The following is a 23,564-nucleotide window of genomic DNA, read 5'->3' as shown; positions in this document are numbered from 1 at the left end:
ATTTTGCTCTAGTTCCACTGCCCTTGGTCCCACTGGGTATTTGTGTAAAGAGAAAGGCAGAAACACAGAAATTCACTCGTGAAGCTCATTAGCAGCATGCACAGCACCACGCCAGCTGTCGCCCTTACCGGCGCTCTTCTCGGCTGAACCCTCACACTGTCACCTCAACATCTTCATCCCCTGCAAGGAAATATATTCACTGTGTCTCTGTAGGCAGAGGTAGATGTTTCTCTAGGGATACTGGCTGGATTTGGAAAACAGTAACAAAGCTTTCTGCGATTTTTACAATAACTTACGCCAGTATAAAAGAATTTTACAAGCACAATACTAGTTTTGATTTTCAGAGTATTTTTTATTACTGTTTCAGTTGTACAATTTCAAGATTAGGAACAATACATAATGTACAGTACATGGCTTGCGTTGTTCCCAGGGTTTAAAGTCCTGTGTCAAGGTTCAGGCTGCAGAGTAGAGTTTGCCATTCCTAAAATGAAAGCAGGCACATACAATACTATCTTGCTGCAGTACTAGTGCAATCACGTTTTGGCATATGCATCATTAGGAGCACCAGCTGCCATTAGATACTGCATGTACCAAAGGATTACTGACGTGGATCCTTCACACTCTGCACTTCTGCCCCTGTAACATTTGTCGACATCAAAGTGACATCACTAGAAAAACACATTGTTAAGCAGTTCACTCCTTGGTTTTAAAAGTGTTAGCAAAAGAGTACAGCTAGAGAAACACCTCACAAAGTTGAACTACAAATCTGATAAACATTTTGCATAGTTAAATTTACGTCAGGATAGACTTGGGTCTCTCGTTTTTTTTTCCTCTAGCCTTTGAACTGAACAGTTATTCACAACACACTCTCATTCAGTGTTTAGACCACCCAGCCGCTCCAGATACCTTTCAATTTCTTTGGCTACTTTCTTTTCCTTAACACCCCTTAACCTGTTTTTTTATTCCTCCTACAGCAATACACTGTTCCAGACATCCACTCCCTCCCCTTTGGCTACTCCTATTTATTTTCTTCCGCTTTTCCCTCCTCCCTCTTCAGTCACTTCCACTCTCTTCTGTTATCCTTCTCAACACATCTGGGCTCTTTCTCATCTTCAACCATTGTGATTTTCTCTTGATAATGAGAAAATGCCACAGCCTTCTCCTTGTTGCATCCAAATCCAAAATTGCTATTTGCAATACCACTTCTACATCCTTTAAAAGCATTCACCTCTAAGGGCCTGATTCTTTCCATATTTAGACATGGATGTAACCCAAATAATTCCAATGGTTTTACATGCAAAGTGAGAGATTGAAATCCAACCCACTGCCTTGAAAGATAGCTGGAAAGAGGAGAGAGCTAGTAGAGGGAAACAATGAAAAACTAAAATCTCGCTGTAATAGTGCACATTCCCTCTGTTGAACTCCTCAGCACCCCCTGCCCCGTACAGAGCTAAACATCTTCACAGTGTGTCAACTTACTGTCACACTTTAATATTAAACACGTTTGATCACATTTGATTCTTTAATCTGTTGATATGGGTTGTTCTAAATTCCCACTGTTCTCTGCTAAATGCTTTTTAACTAATGCCTAGCATCAGGAAAAATCTGCCTCCTACCTGTTGACGCCAAAATGGGGGAGGGAAAAAATTCTCATGCATCCCATGTAATGCAGAGGCTGCTGAGATAAGCACACTTTAAAAAAATATTATAGGGCAGCCTGGATCACTGATTGCTTATAGCACGAGCAGTTGTGCAAGCAAGTTTTGCACACCTGCTGGGTACAAAATGAAAGCTGTTCTTTCTTCACAGTCTCTTGGACTTTTTATTCGAAGTAAAAAATCAAGTAAGTTATATTTCAGATTGTCTGCAAATCATTTTACACCTGTAATTAAAACTTTCATCTGTGTTACAGGTTTAGGTTTGTTTGGTTTTGGGGTGGTTTTTTTTTTTTTTGGTTGATCAAAACAAGCCCAGTGTTCAGTAGCACAGGGACCCGAGCCACGTTTTGCTCTTTTACCCCAGTCCTGGCATCGGCAGCAGGTGGGAACGTTACTACAAACAGCCAGAGACCTCCTGCTTTCCCACAGCACTGCTGATCACAGGATCCCATTCAGATTTTAACTGCACACAAGCTCATTACTCGCATACATCAAGAACCAATTCAAGTATTTAAGCACATGGATTTTTTCAGTATGGCCTTCGGCTTATTTTTCTGTAAGTTAAAACGCTGCAAAAGAAAATACTTCATCAAAAAACCACTAGACATTTTGAGATAAGCTAGTGCTTGTGAAAAGTGCTATGTTAATAACTTTGGAAAGTGCAGTCCTCCACAGAGCCAAAGAATACAGACAGCAACAGTGTGGGCACCTCTGACCTGCCTGCAGCAGCCGAGGTGCCAGCGCGGGGAAGCACGGGAAGGGTGATGAGCGCCTAGTTTGATTCTCTGCTGACATCTACAAGGGTACCAGCTCTGGAGCTGATGGCTGCTGTCTGAGCACCTGTCAGTCACAGCATGACTGTGAACACTCACTTCACCTGACATATTCTACAAAACAGCTATCGGTTTAAACAACTTTATTTCTCCCCTTCTCAGTCAACTTTGAATCATCATCCTTGAGGTAGACGACCAGATATTCCAACACACTTTCCCTGCACCTTTCAGTATCACATATTTCAAGTAAAAAATAATCTATTTTCAAACACTGTAGCTAGCAATTTCACTTTTGCCTACAACGTCATCTATACTGTATCATGTCTGGAAAGAGCTCTTTTGTATTACATTTGATGCTTTACATTTTCAAAGCACACCCAAAAATCAGCTAAATAAGGATTGCATTAAACCCTACAATTTAATCATAGTACATGATTATATATAGTGTATATATATTATATCTGTATAGTTTTACGGCCAAGTTACAAGCCCCTGAGAACAGAGTTTATGCAGAAACACTGGCACCAGTGACACTAATGGATGCAGCTTTATTTAGACGTAATTAGTATAGAAAGCACCTGAAATTATTTATATTTTCTATTTATAATAGATTAACTCTTTGGATATTTTCATAACTATATTAAGAATACATTTGTTAATCCTAAACATCCATTGTGGAAAGATTATATTTACACAAAAATACATGAAGACTTGATGCTGAAAGACCAAGAAGGGAAGAAAAGAAGGTGCCTGATCCTCTGCCCTTATATACATGGGTAGTGCCTTTAAATCAGCTCACACGAGCTGGGTCCCGTGTCTGAATAAAAGTGACAGGTTCAGGTCCGTAATGCTTTATGCATAGATGATTTTGACAAACTACTATTCAAACCGTTTTTACAAATACATTCTACAGTAACTGTGTCTACGGGCTCAGGCATCCAGCCCTGAGAGAAAGATGAAGTCTGCTCCCTGCTTCTGTAAAATCTACCAGATGGGGCACATGTCTAGAAGTAGTTGCTTTTACAACTCTGCAGTGAAATGCACCCGTCTGCCCAGCACAGGATACAACCCCTCGAGCATCCCGTCACGAAGAGCTGCTCCTCCACTGATCCTAAGATTTGGACAAGTGAGTCTTGGTGAAACAGTAACAGCTTGCTTAAAATGCCAAACAAGCCAATCCCCAATTCAAAACAAAGTAGATTCCAACCTGTTGCCCAACTTGTTTGTATTTTTCTATCTACCTACAGATGTTGCTGTCCAAAAAAAGAAAGAGACCTCAGCTCAAGATAACAGGGTTGTATCACCTGTGAAAATGAAAGCGTACACTTCTCCGGAGTACAGGAACTTCTTGCATTGGCTACATTCTTCATTAAAGTTGTTCTCTCCAATGCTGTGAATACAATCTTGGTTTGCAACATATTTTAGAAGACAAACTGAACATGTTTGCGATACTTCTGACAGGAAAATGGAATTCTTTCCATATGGAAGGAATATGAATTTTGAAAAGTTAATAATGACAAAATTTTTATAGGTAAAAAGTGCAAATTTTTGTATATTACCTCCAAGCATTTTACACTGCTACCTACAGGGAATTTCAAAGCATCCTTCATTTTGTTGTGATTTACCAGTTGAATAGTACGTTTTGACCAAGAGTCATAAAGTATATTTGACTGCTGCCTCCTGACTGTACAGATGCAAAGAACACCTTGGAAGGGGAAAAAAAAAAAAAAAAAAAGAAGCTACTGTCAGTTTACATTTATGAGAATATTTTTACTCATACAAAAAATCTGATAGAATGCCAGTCCCAAATACAAGGATATTTATATCCCAATTCAGTTTTAATCCCATGAGAATCTTTAAAGTGAAACTGTGCTTGTGGTATATATACAACTGGGATATATTTTTTTGGTATATTTCTTTTCCTATTTGGAAAGACACGAGAACATTTTAAATTAATTCATCTAAACAGTTTTGGGGCCCCAGTTTTCTAAATATGTCAGTGGGACTAAGCAGGTTTCACAGAACATGCAAGAACTGCTACATGCAACAAATCATACGTGATTATACACATTCTAGTGTCTGCAATATCTCAAATATTAGAGCACTGGGTTTTTTCCATGATGGCTGCTTTGAACTGCCTGTATTTGTTGTCACCTCTGATACCCGGTAAGGCTGGGTGGAACAGGAGTTATAACAGGGCTGACTAAAGCAGGGTGGTGTGAAAGTGCGGAATATCCATAATGAGTGCTCTGTGGGGTCAGTGACTACGTTTGCTTTGAATAAGGAAGTGATAACTAAGTGATAACCAATGTAAAAATAAAGTTAAAAAATTAAATGGTTTTAGTGCCATAGTCAACTATTGCTCATTTTTGCTAAATCACCACACTGTACTTATCTCTGTACCTTGTCATTTCTTTCACATAGGAATTTTAGCTTCTGTGCTTTCTTGTGCATGAATACTCCTTCCAGATTTCCTGTGTCCACAGAGCGCAGTTCGATCGCCTTCTCTCCCCAGCCCATGACCTGGTTAGACTGAAGGTAAGCTAAAAGGGGGAGAAAAAAAGAAAATATACATTTGATACCATTTAGCAGGTGAAAAGACTGATTCTTGCCTCATTTATGTTAATATGGATCTGAAGCGTTTCTCTTTGATAACAATACATTCTGCATTATTTGTGTTTTAAGTTTACACAAAAAGCCTTGGGAACAGCAACTAAATTTCAGTTTCTCCTCTCAGACTTATTTTGGACTCTAGACATAAATCTTAAGTATGCTGGTATTGCGTATTTTAGAATCACAATAGGTTGGGGGAAACCTCTGAAGGGCATCTTGTTTAATCCCTGTCCCTGAAGCAGGGCCAAATCAGACAAGGCTACCGGGACCTTGTCCAGACATGTTCTGATGGGTATTTCACAACCTCGCTGTGCCCCAGCTGCAATGTGTCACTGCCATAAAGGTTAAAGATTGCTTCCTAATACCTAATGGGAATTTCTCTTGATGCAACTTGTGCCCATTTTTGCCTCTCGTCCTTTCACTGTACACATCCAAGAAAAGCCTCGACTCTGTCTTCTCTATATCCTCCCATTGGGAGTTTGGGTTTGTACGTGCTATGGAGTTCAGCTCAGTCTGAAACCTAAATACTTTTTGACGTGATACTATGGCATGATTAGTTTGGTGTCCTTAGCTATTGTCAACCCATCACTGTGGTTACGTGCCGTATCTCCAAAACCAACAGAAGATACTCCAGCACTGTGGAAGCTTATGGCTACTCCCTTTAAACGTGGCAATTAGATGAGAAATTGGAATAGTTATGAAGGAGTTAGCACCACAGATTTCAAATTAGGCACGGTTTCAATGAAAGCACTCTGATTAGTACATGTATGGGCTTCCAAGGTAGAAACACATTAGTTATGCTCTGTTGATAGTCAATGCTCAGAAATTGTTCTTCTTGCTCAACTATGAACTGCTATTTCATTAGTCTGAGAATTCTGGTGCTCTGAAATGATGTAGAGAGAATGTGTGCATTTGACTGGTTTTTAGCTTCAGTGGACAGTGCTTGGCTGTCCTACATCATTAGTGTGAGCAATGTCTGTTTCTTAAAACCATCCATGTTGGTTCAGGTTTTAGTCTAAAAATTGAACTTTCAGTACACATGGCTATAGGAAGCAATGCCCTGCAATTCTACTTTACAAGGACAGCAGAAAATAAAGGCGATATGCCTGACGGACTGTATATCCTTCTAGCAGTTGATTTAATATTAACTTGGAATCCTCGCTTTGTAATTCTTGTCAGAACAAGTGTATGAATATTATACCTCCTTGGAAACATGCGGTTTGGCTGCGATGTTGTGATTTTAGTTCCCTCAGAGTCTACAAATTTCCCCTAAATCTGTTTAGTATCCTTTCAGTTATTCCTTGTGCGCACTGAAGGCTTCCCTGCCACTAGAGCTGAGAGCAAGAACATTCTTTCCCAGTATCCCAACCATGTAGAAAGTGGAAGAAACCATCCTGTCTGGAAAGCAAAAGAGCAGTGAACATCTGAGTGGAAGAAGAGAAGGGACAAGGGTATTTTCTAAAAATCAAGCACCTGAAATCAATACATTTTACAATCTGTTCTTTACGCTTCAGTTCCGAGGTTGCACGACAGGGCACTGCTGCGGCAGGCTGCAAGGAAGGCGGCCATCAACACTGCTGAGCCACTGTGGCAGCGGCGTGATGCACGCCAGGGCAGCGCCTGTGCAATGTGCAGGCTGTAGCTACAAAGGCAGTCCCAGACCACACAGAAACTGAAGAAGCGATGCAATAGTCAGACATTTGCTATTTTTGGTAACAACTGACATCATATTAACTTTTTCAAACTTCGCTTTTGAACGCAACAGAAAGGGGCACACTGGATTTGGGGGGTGGGACAGCAAGGCAGGTGCATATATACAAACAGCATGAAAGCATTCTGTGGTTATGCCATTTAATTAAAAAAAAAAAAAAAAGGCAACAAAGACCTAATCCACTCGGAAGTCTTCCTATCTTTTCCACTACATGAAATCTGCACTCAAGTTGTCAGTAGGCTGCCTGTATCAGCTGTGCCCGTGCCTTTGGCAGATTTCAGTTTGATAGCATCTTGCAGCTCTCAGTAACAGCTTAATTCAGCTCCGGTACAACCTCTAGGTCATCTGCGATAGAAAGCCCTGGATGACAGGACCACTGCTGCTATGTTCAGAGGAGACCTGATCTCCAAGCAGTACTACACTAGGAACACGATAACACAGATCTGCCAAGTTCAGCCACCGGCGCTCTGCTGGCCAGCCTGTATACTGAGAACTGTCAACTGACAATGGCAAATTTCAGTCAAGTGCAAGTGGCACAAAACCTCATTCTTGTAGCAGAATCGAAACATTCTTTCCCAAATTGCAGCTGTGGAATAACATGCCAACAAAAAGGCCTCATTATACCATTTCTGGGCTTGTCCAGTTACGAGGATTTATCTATACATGGAAATTAATTTGGAGGATAACAGGCTGTGAATTCAAAGGTCAGTACTGAGTCTTGATAATCTTCCCACGCAGGAGCACTGAACGGAGAGCCAATTAGATACTCAGAATAAAGTTGTCATATTCTGGAACAAAAGCTGCTATACCACGAGCAACTTAGGAATACTCATTTTGAGTCCACTTGCCACCTCAACAAGCTTTAGCTAAAAATATCCTATGCTTCCAACTGGCAACATATAAGGGTGTTTATATTACACCCAGTGCAAGACTGTACTGGTTTCTAGCAACCCTAGACTTGGACAGCCACTCTAGTCCTTTGGACAGTAGCTCAGCAGAAAAGGCACATACTGACTCACACTGATGTGCCAATATTGCTTAATGTGCTGGAACAACGTTATTCAGTTAGCTGAAGTTCCCCTGCTTCGCCCCGATTACTGCCTATCTTAAGAGACCTACAGCTGTGCATGAGCTGTGGTTCTTGTTACACCATTTATAGCAGCGTTACCCCCTGGACATCAAAGAATATATGCCATAAAGTTAGTAAGCAAAGTGAGCTCAAAATCAGTTTCTTAGCATCATGAAAGTATTAGGAGCAACACTCTAAACTTGGGGGGGAGACTTGGTATTTCCTGTTTACACTGTGGATTAGCATGAAGTTGAGCAGAGCCCCCACGCAGGGAAGTGACTGCTTCCAAGGGGAAATCGTTGAGGGAGACAGGAAAGGTGAAAGAAATAACTGAGCCATATTGCATCCATTAACTTCTACGAAGTGTCACCGACATGAGCTAATGATCTCAGTCTTACACCAGCAGCAAACTCACACCCTGAATGAGACAAGGACACTGGTACCACAGAAATCAGGTACTGCCACCATCTCATGTTCCTTCTTAACCTTTCTTCTTTTTTTAAAACTGTTTCCCTTCAAAAATCCCCTTCTGATCTCATCTGCTGAATCTGGCTCAGTGCCCTAAGCAGTTATTCCCAATTGACCTCTGCATGAGAGCAGAAGCCAGCCTGCTTTTAGCAAACTATCATAAAATTGGGCTTTTCCGACTAGTGTTACAGAAATAGGGCAGGAAAGGACCTCAGTGCACCTTCCACCCGTATCTCTGTGCCACATCAGTATCACTTCTGACAGTTGTTTGTCTAAGTCGACCTTAAAGACCTCTCTAGTGATGGACACTCCAAAAATTCCCCAGGCAACTGATTCCAGATAAACCAAGAACTTTGAAATGAACAAACGGAACATGAATTAAAAGAGCCTGACCCACTTTTGCATGCCTGAGTCACGGTATCAAACTCTGTTTCACAGGGTAAAAGCGAAGTGTTTGCTGCGTTACTGAATTCCTTTTTTTTTTTTTTGAGACAGTATGTGCGTAGGTGAAATTCAATGCCAAAAAAGCTACTGCATTTTGCTTTTGTGTACACGTTTGAGACAATTGCCTCAGGTAAGTATGCAGCTGGGCACAAACATGAAAACAATATCCACTGATGGCTTTGCTGACAGGAAAAGATAGCAGCTATTGCAGACCACAGAGATCTTAAAACTGAGCACACTTCCACAGAGCCCTGCTTTGGCCCTTCAGTCAAACCCAGTATGCTTTATGAAATCACAACCTTTACTGGTTCTCCACTCTTTGGGGAAAGCATGTTTGATTATTTTTAGACAAATGGAAGGGAATACATGTTGACAATCGGGAATGGAAATAACCTACGGAGATACCAACAGTGTCCTGTAATGTAGCAAGGCTTGTTTCCACTGAAATCCAGCCTTGAGCTCTCCAGGGATGCTGCTGATCACTGATTAGGGATTGATGAGCTATCTGCATGTACTTCTACCTGTTACCCATGCTTTAAAACTTAACTGCCCCCAAGTTAAGCAATTTTGGGTAGGAAAGCTGAGGAAGGAGCTGGTAACTTCTCTAGTGCAATTCTGTTAAACAGTATTACTGCTATTATTTATGTTACCTGGATAAAAGTGGGTATTTTCTTTCTCCAGTCACAGCTGCGGAGAACTTTCACCAAATGAGAGAGGTTAGAGAGTCAAAATCAAGAAGGAAAAAAACCCCCTAAGGCTTAATAAGCTCACAAATGGACAAATTAAGGAATTGGCCATGGAAGGCAGGTGTTCTTCTCCTGTATGTTTTGGTTAGGCTGTACTGGACAAAGGGCTAACACATACAGTTCCCTAACCACCCTAAGCAAGTTAGGAATAAATTTATTATGACTGTCTTTCTTTTTTTCCCCTCCCCCCCTGCCCCCAAACATGCATGTGTCTGTGCACCTCTGTTCCAAAGCTGCTCTGTTCCAAGTTGTTATTCACTCCTTTGTAATTATTCCAGTAGAACTGGTAACCCAACCCGGAAATGTATCTGGGGTGACTGTCTGCTTGTTTGAATGGTTTTTGCTGTTTCCTGAAGAAAAAGCGTGCAGGAGACCTGGCTAACAAGAACCCTTCAGATACGAGCCAGCATTCTCTGTGCACGAGCAGGACACCAACCGCTGCAAGAACCAGTGAGTGTGTTGATAGAGCACTGAGGCAGGGATTCAACCCCCTCTTGGTAATACCGTCTGTTTCTCTACATAACATCCTTTTTGCTTCTAATACATACATGGCAAAGGAAATCAGGACTTCTATTGGTTCCCCACTCTGGGAAAATCCAGTTGTGTGACAACCCTCTAAGATTACATAGATTCATTACTCACACAAAAGGGCAAAAGTGCTCCCCAATCTTATTAACTTAATGTTACTTAAACCCTTTTTAAATCCTGTTTTATAGAAAGAAAATATTACAGCTATATTTGTATTTAGCCCTCCATATGTGAAATATCTTTCAGATTAAACATAGATAAAGTACTTCTACAATTTTAATTTCCCACAGGATTTGAGTTTCCTCTCTCCAATTTCTTATTAACAGATCGGTCACGGAGGTTCTAACTTAAAGACTATGAGAGTAAGCTATATTTAGATACCCTTGCCCTAAATCCATCAATTATAATAATACAAACTATTTTTTATTTTTTGTAGTCAAGATATTCTCACCAACTACAAAAGTTTTCTTTCAAAGTAATTGTTTAAAGAAATCAAGAAGTGAGCAAAGGATGACTAGAGAGCACCCTGAAGTTAACAAAAGACCCTTCTATCTCTGAAACACAGAGTGAAAACTTTAAAATGAGCTCATACAGACTTTAGGAGGTCTGAAATGTGTCTGGAAATTCCAGGAAAAGGGGATGTCTTATGAAACTTTCAAGTTCCGCCCCCCCTAAGTTTGACCGTGCAAACAACACAAGTTATTCACACTTCTGTTACAATAGTTAAAGTTTTTGTCTGAGGCCAAGAATTTCAAAGGATCAAGAAAATTAATAGGAGCTAGTAGGAAACATTAAAATAATAGTTAAGACAGCTCTTTGTTTAAAGTTTGTGTGTTGAATTGGAGGTTGGTTTAATTTGGTTTTAGTGGAAATGGGATTCCAGTCAGAAGTCAAATTAATCTTGTACCACATCTCACAAAGACTGACAGTTTCTGTTCCAAAGAAATCAATTTCTGAGATATCAGGAGTGCTGCAGTAGCAGCAGAAACGCAAGGGTTCTCAAGCTAATGTATTGGAAATTTTTCCAATGACAACTGAGAACTGAGAGGGGCTGTTTGGAGTCTGCCTCCCTTCAGTTCTGGAATCTGCAGAAGTATAAAAAACAAGTGAGACGGATGGATGGAGACAGACACCTTTCCTTCCAGACAAAACTGCAGTCCTGCTTTCTGAGCCCTGGGAGAAGTTCTACAAAGAACTGGCTGTTTAGTCAGCTCCCCTAACCTTACTATCCAAACCATTTCATCTCTCTCCCTCCCTCCCTGCCTCCTGAGCAGGATGTTTCATTATACCTGGATGGGCACCACCTTCCCACGGTGATGCCCATTTCTCTAGACTGACTACAGAGAAAATCTGAACTATTCACATAGACAAAACTCTTCAACTTCTGTACAGTACAATTCACCAGACAGGCTGCCACCCACCCTCAGAAGCATCTTCTCCATCCTCTTCCTATTTTATGCCCTAAAATACTGTAACAAAAACACGTAGGCAATTTTGTACTGATAGCTTTCCATGCAATTGATTATCATCGTGGTGTGCAGAAGAACAGGAGAAACAGCTGTATGAGCACATGGAAAGGCAAACGTCCAAATGGCATTCCTTCTATTAAGATGTAATCAACCTTGAGGAATTGAGAGTATTATGACTAGCCAGAAGTATACCGAAGGCTGTTTTAAATTAATTAACTAGCACAGAAGATCACATATTCACCTGGTCCAAAGTGGTGAAGTTTTATTCACTTAAATGCTAGCTGCATACACGCAAGGGAGTTTTTACTGAAGTCAAGACAGTGTGATTTCCAGGCTACAAGAATGCTTTACAAACCTCTCCCTCGTATCTGTCGGTTTGATGATTCAGTACTTTCAACAGCCCTAGGGAGAAGGACTCAAGCTCTCTCTGCTGTGCTTCTGAGGCACACCTGCAAACTCTGTCTAGAGTAAGTGAAAAAGCTTTGAGACGAATCAGTGCCCAGTGACACAAACTGCAAATTTCCAAGTAGGAGTCATAGATCTGTGACCCTTCTTGCAATATCCCCCCTTTCTAAAGCAGGATGCAAGGAAGCCCCTCGTCCCCTATATATCATCCATCTTTGAAACACTATCTAGTAACAGTGACTCTTTAGGACATAGCTTATAGTAATAATACAACTAGAAAAGCCTGTAATAGTTTAAAATAACATCCATGGTTTAAAAAGTAGTAAACATGGGATTAGGGTTAATCTCTTGCAGGATGCTTATATAAATCCACGGATTTCAAAATTGATTCTTCCCAAGGGAGGGAAAAACGAGTTCTAACTGATGGAAGTACATGTGGGAAAACAAAGGAGAGTTTAAATAGTTATGAAAATCATATACCATCTATGCACATCATCAGATGGATGAGACATTACAGTTTAAAGAAAACATTCACATTAGTAAGCTTGCTACTTTTAGTAATGTCTAAGGAAGCGCGTCCCATAACGCCATGCTTCTTGCAAGCTTCAGTCTCCTTCAGATAGCATCTGTCAGTGCAGCTCCCAGTTATGTTCAGTATTTCTCATTAGAGCTCTTCTTACCTTGGCTGACTAATTGCTTTTTGATTATTGACTATTTCTTACAGTGTTTCTAAGGGGGATGTAAAATTTCAACATATCAAAGACCATTAGATATTCCTATGAAAAATGGAGAATGGGCTTGAAACATTTTAATTATGCTCAGTAGCTCTGAATATGGGCTGAGAATTGGGGATAAGGCTGCTCAGTGAAGGGAAGGAAACACTGTCTAGTTAGCTCATAACTTTCTACCTGCCTGTTGAAACTGAACCCATTTTGCTGCTGAATTTTATTGAAAAAGTGCAAAAGATAAGTTGTCATGTCACGATTTGTGTTCCAGAGGTGGGTTTCTTGCCCTCAATACTGTGGAAACCCTCTACAAATGTTAAACCCAGCATTTACTCAAGGGTGTTATTCTCCTGATTTTAACTTTTCCTAAAACTACCCAGATGGAAGTGAAAGGAGAAAGGTGAGCATCCTTGATTTTGCACTGTGGCATCCAGTTTCTGCCAAGCAAATACTATGCTTTTGTACAACCTAAGCATCTTGGGCTTTGTTTGTTGGTATGTTTGTTTTAAGATGCAGGAGACCAGGAGTGAACCAGGAAAGAAATTAAAAGCAACCAATAGTAAAACCAAAAAAATCTGCCTGTCTTGTTCTTGGTTTTCCCCACACTGTTAACTTGAAGTCCTCTGGGGAAGGTGAAACAAAAAGCTGGCCTGGCTACAATACCATCGGAATCTCCTGCACAGCCACCCGCAAGCATGGAGAGACTGAGAATCTATTAGAAACACGCTGGGCTGGCAGCCCCATGAATCTAAAGTGGTAAAATTAAGGGGCCATTTGACAGCAGTTACAGATCTCTTCAGTAAACTGACCTCTCCACAGCTGTGAATTTTTACATAAAACGCTATGGGCTATGAACAATCGGAGTAGGAAACAAGAACACCTTTCCCCCCCGCCCCTGTAAGTCACACAATTCTCTCTGTGAAAGCTGGTAGTAAGCTGTATCCTCAGTGAATATACACCCTGGCTGTATAGCCAAGGTATGATGCCATAAAGAGTGCGACAAGAATACAAACGCTACGATCCAAATGTGAAGACCCTATTGCAATCATTGGCTGTCTTAACACAAACATACATAAATCTGTTTACACATCTGGTTTGCTCAGAAGCTCCTTTATGTGCCATACCCCTTTCATACGGATACAAACCTCATAAAGAAGTCAGGCTTCACGCAGCAGTCTTATATTTAATAAAGTGCTATTTTTCATACCTACCTACAGATGCTGGCATTTCTCCCCACTGTAAAACCGTCTCCTTTGTGAAATGCCCATATATATCAATGTAGATGCCTTCATCTTCATAGGTGAGTAAAAGCTCCATTCCGCTGGTATTCGGGAGGATGATAATGGCATGTGGGCGAATAGTCCCCTGGATCTAGAATCATATTTTACTAAGATTTATATCAGAAAATGGACTGCAATTTTAGTGACTACATCAATCCAACTAGCTTGGCAGAGCGATAAAAAAAACTAGCTCATGGCTCATGGAAAGTGAAAGAAACGCCTGTTTTCAGGAAGGCTGCGTATTTTGCTAGCTAGCCTCTGAAACAGGCTTTCTCCCCTCCTCCCCCTTTGAATATCACAGTAGGTTTGCAAACAAATCAATGTTCCATATTTCACTATACATTTACCGGTATTAATTGGTTTCAAGAAGCCATGGAGCCGCTGAGACACAATAATATTTACTTACTCACAAAACAATTGCATTCTTTAAGTAGAAGAAAGATGAAACAAATTTGAATTCACAATTATTTCAGAAGATGGAGGAAGGACAAACACTTTCACGTTCCAGGAAATCAGTGCTTTCACTTTCCATGCTATTTCCCTATCCCCACTCACAAGCTATAACAATATTTACAGCCAGTTGAAAAGCTACCTGGACCTTTCAAATACAAGCCATCCTAACCCTAACCCTTCCCACATCCTTCACTAAAAAGAGTTCCCCATTTAAACGCTGTTCTGTACACATTTTCTGCATGCCACAGGAACGCTGCATGTCACTCACACAAATTATTTTAATAGCTGTTCAATGCACTAGAATCTCTCCCAGAAGCCAACATGTCCCAAGTGGAGAAAAAAAAAAAGTCTGAAGTACACAACAGTGAAGATGGGGTTTGATGAAATCATTCTTGAAAGGAAAAGAGGACAGCTTTAAAAAACAATAACAAAACACTTCCCTGTTTAAAGCACTACTCAAAACAGGATGCTAAATAGTAAAGCGCTAGAATTAATATTTTAATAGGAAGCGTATGACTGGAGTTTTACATCATTCGCACAAGCCAGCAACACACAGATTATTTTTTTTTTCCTTCAAGCACATACATTTATGCACACTGTAAGGGCACAAGGAACAGTAAAAGAAGCACTGAAGCTGTACTTGCCAAACTGAGCACACTCAGGCCAACCACTTGACTCCGTGCCTCCGCAACAACTATCCGTAACACTAGAACGGGGATCCAGAGTCGCAGAGCAATTTTAATGCGTTGCCTTGGTACTCGCATGAGCGATCGAAGCAGGTAAGAGATGAAGAAAGAGATGGGGAACCAGGAAAAGAGGCTACCAGAAAGCAAGAGTATCTAGAGTCAGCCTGTTAACGTCGGGTCTGTTGCCACCACAAAGCTCCTTGAGAGAATTACCCAATTCTAACAGATGTTCTTTAAAATAATAAAATACTGAAAAAGATACAGCCACTGTAGCAGCAGATTTATTTCAGGTCTAAGACTCTAAAGGGAAAATATATTTTTAGTACGTTCTAACTTTTGGTTGAAGAGCACACACAAGCGGAGTCAGTCTTAAAGGTGCCCCACATATTCAGGACAGTCACCTGGGAAATCTCTTTCATCAGGTACATAATTATATCTGCAGCCTGTTGAAAAACTAAAGCCTCTGAGAAGGTTCACTTTTGTCTTTGCCTTTCTCATCTTGGGCAATTATGCTAATGATCTTTTTCATAAGTCATTATTCACCTTGCTTAGCAACCAGCTTCCAGGGATGGCATGCGGGCACCATGCTCAGAGTTATAAACTGATGTGACTGTTTCATGTTGCATGGTTAACAAAGCCATTAATTGTCAGATTAAATAAACCCTCTAACAAAACAGATACGAAGTCTCTTACCAAACCCAGCACAGAAACAAACAGTGCAAGCTTTTATCAGGTGATCCAACGGTTTCTTCTGAACCGCTAGAAAAGATTTTGGTTTTGTTTTGTTTTTTTAAATTTTTAATAGTTTTTAATTGAAGAGAAGTTTATAAAGCTTAACAGCCATCCTCAAACACCGTGTCCATGAGGAGCTCAGGCCTGACAGCATCTGAAGACTGTACTTGCCAGGGCAGCAAGGGATCAAGTGGCTTGCACGGGAGGTGTGGGTTTTCACTGGGTTTGAAAACGTGGGGCTGAGAGTGGAGAAGAAGAAGTTAAAAAATAAAAGGGTTCAAGGCACACGCTGCAACATGCAGATCTGGGATGAGACTTCTTCAGATCTCCTGAGCGTAACTTCGCGACATGTTGCCTTGGGATGCAGGGAGGCCATGGCACCCAGATGAGCTAACCCCCTGCCCCTCGGGAGAGCTGTTGACTTCAGGGAGGTTCTCAAGTGTGCACAGAAGTTTCCTTGCCAGGAGCCTCCCATCAAACTGGAGCCCTGGGAACCTGCTGAAAACCGAAGCCCTCAGGTTTCTCTAGCTTTTAGTACTCACAGCTTTGAGAACAACTATCTAGAACAGCTAAAAAATAAGCGAACCAACCAACAAAAAAGATTTAAACCATAGCACAGACTTCATATTGGGCAGCCCCATGACAGTCATTCACTCTGCATGGGAATTTTCCATGATCTGAGTTTAAGCAGGAATTTAGCGATCACCATCACCTCAATGAATGGATGCACAATGCAATATGCATGCATCAACCAGAAATCAACACCTTCATGCCAATTTCTTGACAAATCTAATGGGAAAATCCTGAGGAAAATGTAAAAATTCTTTTGGATTTAAGGACTGATTTCATGGGCAACTGAACGGTAAGACAATCAGCAAATTTATTTAGTCTGGAAGTTGGGTTTCTGCAAAGTTGTGACTGAAAGGCAAATCACATTTTGCACACATAGCCTGGATCTTTAATCACGTGAAAGAAATGCAACTTTGCTCCACGGTGAAGAGACTGGGATTGTTCACGGGTGCACATGTACACCTGGATCCTCTAGCTACAGGCACTCACTGGTGCAAAGGTAACATGCTTGCAGTGGATCGAGACTAAAATATGTGGCAACGGCTTTTGTAACCCAGGCCAAATTCCAGCCCAATTCAGCAATAGGTTAATCAGCTTGTTAGTAAGATTGAAAAGCATGGTGATAGATTGTAAAAGTCACCTAAACTCACACAGATATTGTTGTGTCTTTGATTGCTTAAGGAGTCCTGAATTTCCCGGATAAATCAATTAAAAATAGCACTGTCCATACAACAGGATTTCTGACATCATGCCATTAAAACTGTTATTCTAAATGTGATAAAAGCCTCTTAACAGAGCTTCAGTGTTATAAAAGTATATGAAAAGTGGTTTTCTATTAGCTGATATACGGTAATTTTATCTCCTAACCCTGTCTTCTGAAATATAGCACAACTCTTAACCTGATCATCATACATATACAGGCCAAAGAACAGAGGCATTTACATAACTTTTTGGAGTATCTTACGTGTGTTGGAAGGTACAGGTCATATACAGATCCAGAGTCCACATCAATAGCATGAAAGCCTACTAGGGAGCCATATATGACTTTTAATCTTTGTCCATTTTCAACGGTCAGGTCAACTGACAGCGGTTTGTGATGAAGTGCGGTAAAGGACTGGAAAAGGAAAAATACACTGTAAAACACAATAAAGCTGTTGGTTTACAGATCTACACATACGACCTTAAGAATTTTCAAAACTCCAAAGTTAGACAGCTACTTTTGTTAAATAGTATGTTGCATTTATAGAGCTAAATATCCACCATCCACCAAGTTGCAAGGAGAGTTCAGTTGTATTTTGAAAAAAATCCAGATTATAGAAATGCACTAGGCGAAAATTAGGCTAAGTACCATTCATGTTCAAACCATTCATGTTCAATTTCCTCCTCTTTTGAGGGAAATCAGCATCAACTTTGTGAACTCAAATGTACTTTTTGGCACAGCCCTGAAACAAGTTATTCACAGCTAACAGAATCCTGACTGTGGTGGTTTTATGACTGCCATCTCCAATGTATGTCAAACGTGCTACATTTTATTTGAAAGAATGTTATACAAAGCAACAAAAAACAAAAGCAAAGAGTAGATGAGGGACAGCAATACATCTGAACCAGAGTGAAGTTTCACTTACCTTAAAAGCCATGAATTTGTGATAAGGCTTTGGAGCCCAAGCATAAACCTCCACTGAGTTTTTCAAAGCAATTACAAGGAATTTGATTCTCTCATATTTTACTGTAATACAAGAAGAACAATTCCTTAGGCACCAGACAGACACTGGCAAGACCATCTCATCACATGAAATAATTTCAACGGACTGCTTTTAGAGGTAGACATTACCCAACAAAGGAGACTAATGAATTCTGGATATCAATGTTTAACACTTTGTGTAAGTGACAATACCTTGACTGAAAACATATAGTTCATTTATTCTCAATAAAGCCAGATGACTGTTAAGAACTTTTACATATTGCTTTTCATGTACCTATGAAAACAAATAATACATATCTTACTGGTCAGGAAAAAAGGTCTTGACCCTGCAGCTAAGCCCACCTACCTTATTTTTCAAGTGTGAACACACCCCAGCATAGCTGGTTGTGAATAAGCTGCTGTGGGAGGAATGGTGCTGTTAGCTGAACAATTCTGTTACACTCTGCAGGATTAATTTTCATTTCACTGTTCATGCACAGGGTTAAATCCCCATGTGCTAGCGTGGGCAAAGGACTTCCATGTTTCCGAGATGAGTAAGCATTTAAGAGATGAGTAATTTTTCTAAGATGATTAAGGTCATGTTGGGTCCATCGAGAATAAATGAAGAATCATGCACTGAAAATTAAGGCTTCTTGGTACATTGTGTTTTCACCCTGCCAGAGACAAGCATTTGCTTTGGAAACAGAACACCAGGGTATTGCATCCAAAAGCATTTACCCTTCATTTCATATTCAGCATCTGCTTGGCAGGGATTTTTAAAAGATGCAGGTGTTACACTACTGAAGTGAGGGTTGTTTTCTGTGGGAGGAGGGCTTCATCAGCCCTTGTGGCTTACAAAAGGAGCAGTTCACACCAGCCAAACAGTATAGCAGAGGCATGAAGAGTGGCTAAGGATAAGACACTGGTCAGGAAAATCTCACATAGGCAGAGAAAAAAAACCCCACAAACCCACAAAAATCACCCAACAAACCAAACTCCACTAAAATGTGGAAGAGTTCAACCTTTTCCTCTTCTACCTGGAAAAATGGCTGTAAAACCAAAGGTCAAGATACAAGAAGATTCACCAAGAGAAAAACAACAGCAGCTGTTTAGTCAAGGAAGTAAGAGTGGCTTGTCGTATGTAAACACGGAAGCTCCTGTCAAATGTTTGCCTAATTTTAGGATGACTATTTCTATTTATTTTATTTTTTAAAAAAACCACACCAAACCCAAAGATGAGCAACTGAAGTGGAATATGTGGGTGCTCTAGCTATAATCAACCACAAAGTAACAATGCACATCTGTTTCACATTCTTTCTTGGATTTAACCCTTGCCACTTTTAAAACCATGAGATATAAAAGCAGGAAAAAAAAAAGTCAAACAAAATATTTATGAGTCAGCCACCTCTCCGTCTCCTGCATTCCTCTATATCATTTCTCTATTTGACTTTGAAAAAAGTGCCACTTTCACATACCATCTTTCACCAAAGCAAAATTTGTGCTATATATCACACCCCTCACTCAGTTAAATGACAGGAACTACCACAACACTGATGTTGACCTTCAAGAATGAACTGCCTGAAAGCCAAATAAAAGCAAGACGGCTTTTCAGCTGCTACAGTACCATTCCCAGTGTGTAAGTTTAAACAAAGGTATATTTAGTTCTTTTATGATCTCAAGACAGGAATGATCTGTAGCACATCCAATCTGATCTACCTACGGACATCGCACAAATGTGATTTACTAGTACTTTACTAGTCCAGTTTCTTAGCAGTTACTCCGGGCCAGGAGGGAAGCACAGAGGTGGAAAAGATCAGCCTAATTAAAACCTTAAATAACTACAGATTTTCTAAACCACTAACTGAACAACAGACCAGGGCTGGCACTCCCTTCTTTCAGCCATCATAGGGAATACCCGTAACATCACCTGCTAACTGCTGCAAAAAGAGATGCTACCTGGAATGACAGGAGCAAAGCACCTGCCACGTCAAACAAGGAGGTTTGAAAGAACCCGGAGGTATTCAGCCCAATACAATCCTGAAACAGAGCTGAAGAAAAAGGTTGGTGTCCCGAAATGCAAAAGGATGATTAAACAACTCTCTGAGGAAAAAAACCAAAAAGTCCTTACCGACTTTGTAGTGTACGCAGCCTTCCAGGTCACCCACAGACACCCAGCCTTGCCGCTTCTCCACCTCTGGATCATTGCGCAAAATTTTATTTCTCAGCCATGACAAGTAATATACCCTCAACTTATTCTTCTTCCCTAGGATTTGCAAGATAAGACAGACATAACGCTTTAACTCACTGAAGCACAAACGCTCCCACGCTCACAAAAAGCCAGTTTGGTGACTTTGGGTAGAGCGGGTGTTTGTGCCTCGCGGATGGCGACGCGCAGGAGGCACCTGGAACACCAGCAGCCCTATGGCCTGTGGCACACGCAATTACTTCGTGACTCAAGCTGCATGCAAGCTTTTCACACCTGACTAAAATTCTTCCCTCAGGCCAAAGAATAGGTCTCTACAGAGGCATGTGTTATCAGAAATAATCACGTTATCTGGCATTCACTCTTTGATGTGAAGGAAGGAACACAGCCATGGCCTACAATGGCCATTTTGCATGACTCATTTAGTGCTAATTAACTGACTATCTTCATTAAAGGCAGCTATTTTCTTTTGGATGCCTTTCCAGGTGAGAAAGACTTTGTCATCTTTCATCTCAGTCTGTCTTTCTGTCACTTTAGTGCTTAAGTACATATGATTAACATCAGCCTGGGATCACAGGTTGGTCTAAAGAGAAGGACTGTGTCACATAACCAACTGGACCTGGCCACATGGTCCAGCTCTTGCCGTCATCTACCATGGGAAGTCTGGACGGAAGACAAGGAGCTGCAATTCCTTGCTGGACCTACATCTCTGACCTTGTTATGTACTAAGCATCCTTTGAGGCCGCTCTCATCCACGGGGAATACAGGCCCCAGTACCCTGCAGGGCAGAGTCCAAGCTGTTTGTCAGCAGTCGTTGGAGGTGCTACTCCATTTAATGTTACTGATGCTTTCACAGTACAGATCACTCTCATGTTACCACTCGTACATCTTGTTGAACACAGATTGAGGCTACTTAATGATATTTTAATAGAATTGCACTTTGATAAATGCTCACCCATCACAGAAACAAGCAAAAAGAGTGACAAACTGTAACTTGCTGAGAGCCAGTTCATTTTAAGGATATGAAACACTTCGTACTTCCCCCAAACCATTTTAAACATTACCCAGGTAATGAAACATCCCAAAGCCTCTCTGAAATGAGAATGTAAATGTTTAAAAATTCAAGAGAGTTTTCCTATTAACAAGAATAACTGTCCTGTGTTTTTCTGTAAGAGGAAATTCCTCAACCTAGTTTATAACCCAATTCTTCTTTTTAATTGCTTCCAACCCCAGTGCAGGTCAGATACTTTTAGACACTGAACTAACCTGATATAGTAATTAGCACATTGAGTCCTTCCAGAACATCCATTTGCTGGAATCGCCTCCTTGTAATCAGCGAATAAACTCTGCCTTGCCCACTTCTGTCCAGCAGCCACAATCCAGTCTCTGTTCCCACCAGTAAATTTACTCCTGTTGATACATGGAAAAAAAATCCTGCATAAATCACCTAACGATTCAGAGGCCACCAAGTGTTCACTGTTTTGAGAGCTGATTCTTATTTAGTCTCACTTAATGGTACCCGATAATTTCTTTGTTGCTCTGTGGATGACCTCCCAGAAAAATGAATAGAAGAAAAAAGGATTTCACCATTACAGTTTTTACCTAGCAGAACATTTATATGCCCATGTAACTTGAAGGATATTCAAGGATAGTTCCGCTGAGGTCAATGTTGATGTAAACAAAAAGGAAAATGCTTTGTGAACTCCAGCTCCTCAGGTGACCTTGGGAAGTGCCTGTGAGCACTGCAAAAGTCCCAGTCCAGATCCACTCCACTGGCAACACAGGAGATCCAACTAAATGATCTAAAAGTGTCTACCAATTAAGAGACAAAAATAACAATAAAATTTCCCTCTTTCTCCAAATACAACACTCAAAACACTGGAGGACCAAACTTGTGGGAAAAAGGGCTGCTGTTATGAGGAAGCACAGTGCGTGTTTACGAAAAGTCTGTTTTGCAAGAATGTTTTCAAATGCCAAATTCAAGGAGCAAATCCCTCTGAAATCCACCTGCTCCCAAGGAAGTGAAAGCTTTAGTGGATTGCTAACATCAGAGGATGTCAAAAACATGTTCGGCTGGCATGACAGCTATGTTTCCTAATCAGCAGGTTCTAAAGAAACCACATGAGGTACCCCGCTATAACAAGCAACCTCCTCTACTGGCGATGCTCTGACAAGTAGCTGGTGCTCTTCAACCTCAAGGCACATCTACAGTCCTTGCCACACAGCTCCATTCTTAATTTGAAATCCTGGACTCCTACAAACATACATTACACAAAATCTGTGAAGCTGTAAACTGGAAATCTATATTTCCTTCGGATAATGTTGCGTCTGCTTGACTTATTTGCCATTCCAGACTCAAAAACTGAGTAGTAGTAAAAGGCTGGGTGAGCCCCATAGAATACATCTGTTCTTCCAAAGTAGGAAGATGGTTAAAATAAGTCAAGAGCTTAGCCAGAGACTGGGACAAGGACTACATTCATCTTGGTTTTACGCTATATGAAGCCAACCCTGTAAAAGGGGTGATCCAGCGAGGTTCTGAGTAAGCACTGACAGCAGGACCTAAGGAAGCCAAGCTTCGGGGAACACTGGTGCCTGCCCTGCTTCAGAGTCTTGGAATACCTCACACACACGAGAGCAAACAGCTTCAGGTTTGGATTATTTCCACTGGGTCAGGGCTTAGTGTGACCAGCTGTACTGCTCTGCAGCTCAGCCAGGAGTAAGCATCATGAGCTGCATAAGCTACTAAAACATTTGCAACTTCTGGTTCTTTCAACGAACGCAGTTTCAGTTTGGTGCCCAACCAAAACATTTTCTCATTCTGAGGCACAAAATCCTTTGCGACTGTGAGTCATCTGTTTGCCACCTTCTACCAGGAAGGCAGCGCCACGTGAGTGACTCGGGTATCTGCTTGGCGATCCGCTCCAGGGTTTTCTGATGGGAGAAGCTCAATACAACTGTGAAATCCGCCTGGCACATACTGCCAGCCTCTCCAGCTGCTGCCTTCCCTCCACACACATGCCCAAGTACTTCTGAGCTTACCCCACAACGCAGCACAAAGGACCTCCGAGTTGAATTTCTTCTTATATTTACGAATTTCTGGACTGTCGCTCTGCGGGCGGATATTCGTCGGGTTGACATTGACAACGGAGCCCTTCCTGGCATTTTCTCTCCTGCCAGGCTCAGGCTTTGCACTGGATGCTAGAATGAAAGACACAGGCGATCATGAAAAACGTAAGCATTTGGCTACAGCTCACATTTGACCTGTTTATGGCTGAATGAAAGAAACCCCAGAGGCATGAGAAAACACCTTGGGAGCATTATGTAGCCAGAGGGGAAAAAAAAACAAAAAC

At 41.1% G+C, this 23,564-nt stretch overlaps 1 protein-coding gene across 3 annotated transcripts in view; it reads right to left on the bottom strand.

The window, feature by feature from the left end:
- Positions 1-331: 331 nt before the first annotated feature.
- The window catches only part of NRK (Nik related kinase), a 108,186-nt gene continuing 84,953 nt past the window's right edge, over positions 332-23,564 (bottom strand). For all 3 annotated transcript variants that reach the window (XM_037408066.1, XM_037408067.1, XM_037408065.1), the window contains 8 exons: positions 23,254-23,412; positions 21,481-21,624; positions 20,140-20,274; positions 17,956-18,056; positions 17,295-17,444; positions 13,821-13,980; positions 4,835-4,974; positions 332-4,136 (listed from right to left, as the gene is read on the bottom strand). In XM_037408066.1, the coding sequence (XP_037263963.1) occupies positions 4,053-4,136; positions 4,835-4,974; positions 13,821-13,980; positions 17,295-17,444; positions 17,956-18,056; positions 20,140-20,274; positions 21,481-21,624; positions 23,254-23,412 (1,073 nt within the window). In that variant the 3' untranslated portion in view covers positions 332-4,052. The remainder of the gene's footprint in view (positions 4,137-4,834; positions 4,975-13,820; positions 13,981-17,294; positions 17,445-17,955; positions 18,057-20,139; positions 20,275-21,480; positions 21,625-23,253; positions 23,413-23,564) is intronic.

The sequence above is a fragment of the Falco rusticolus genome, chromosome 14 (genome assembly GCF_015220075.1).
Source record: "Falco rusticolus isolate bFalRus1 chromosome 14, bFalRus1.pri, whole genome shotgun sequence".
NCBI lineage: Eukaryota > Metazoa > Chordata > Aves > Falconiformes > Falconidae > Falco > Falco rusticolus.
The sequence above is the reverse complement of the archived record's forward strand: the minus strand, read 5'-3'. Positions and strand labels throughout refer to the sequence as shown.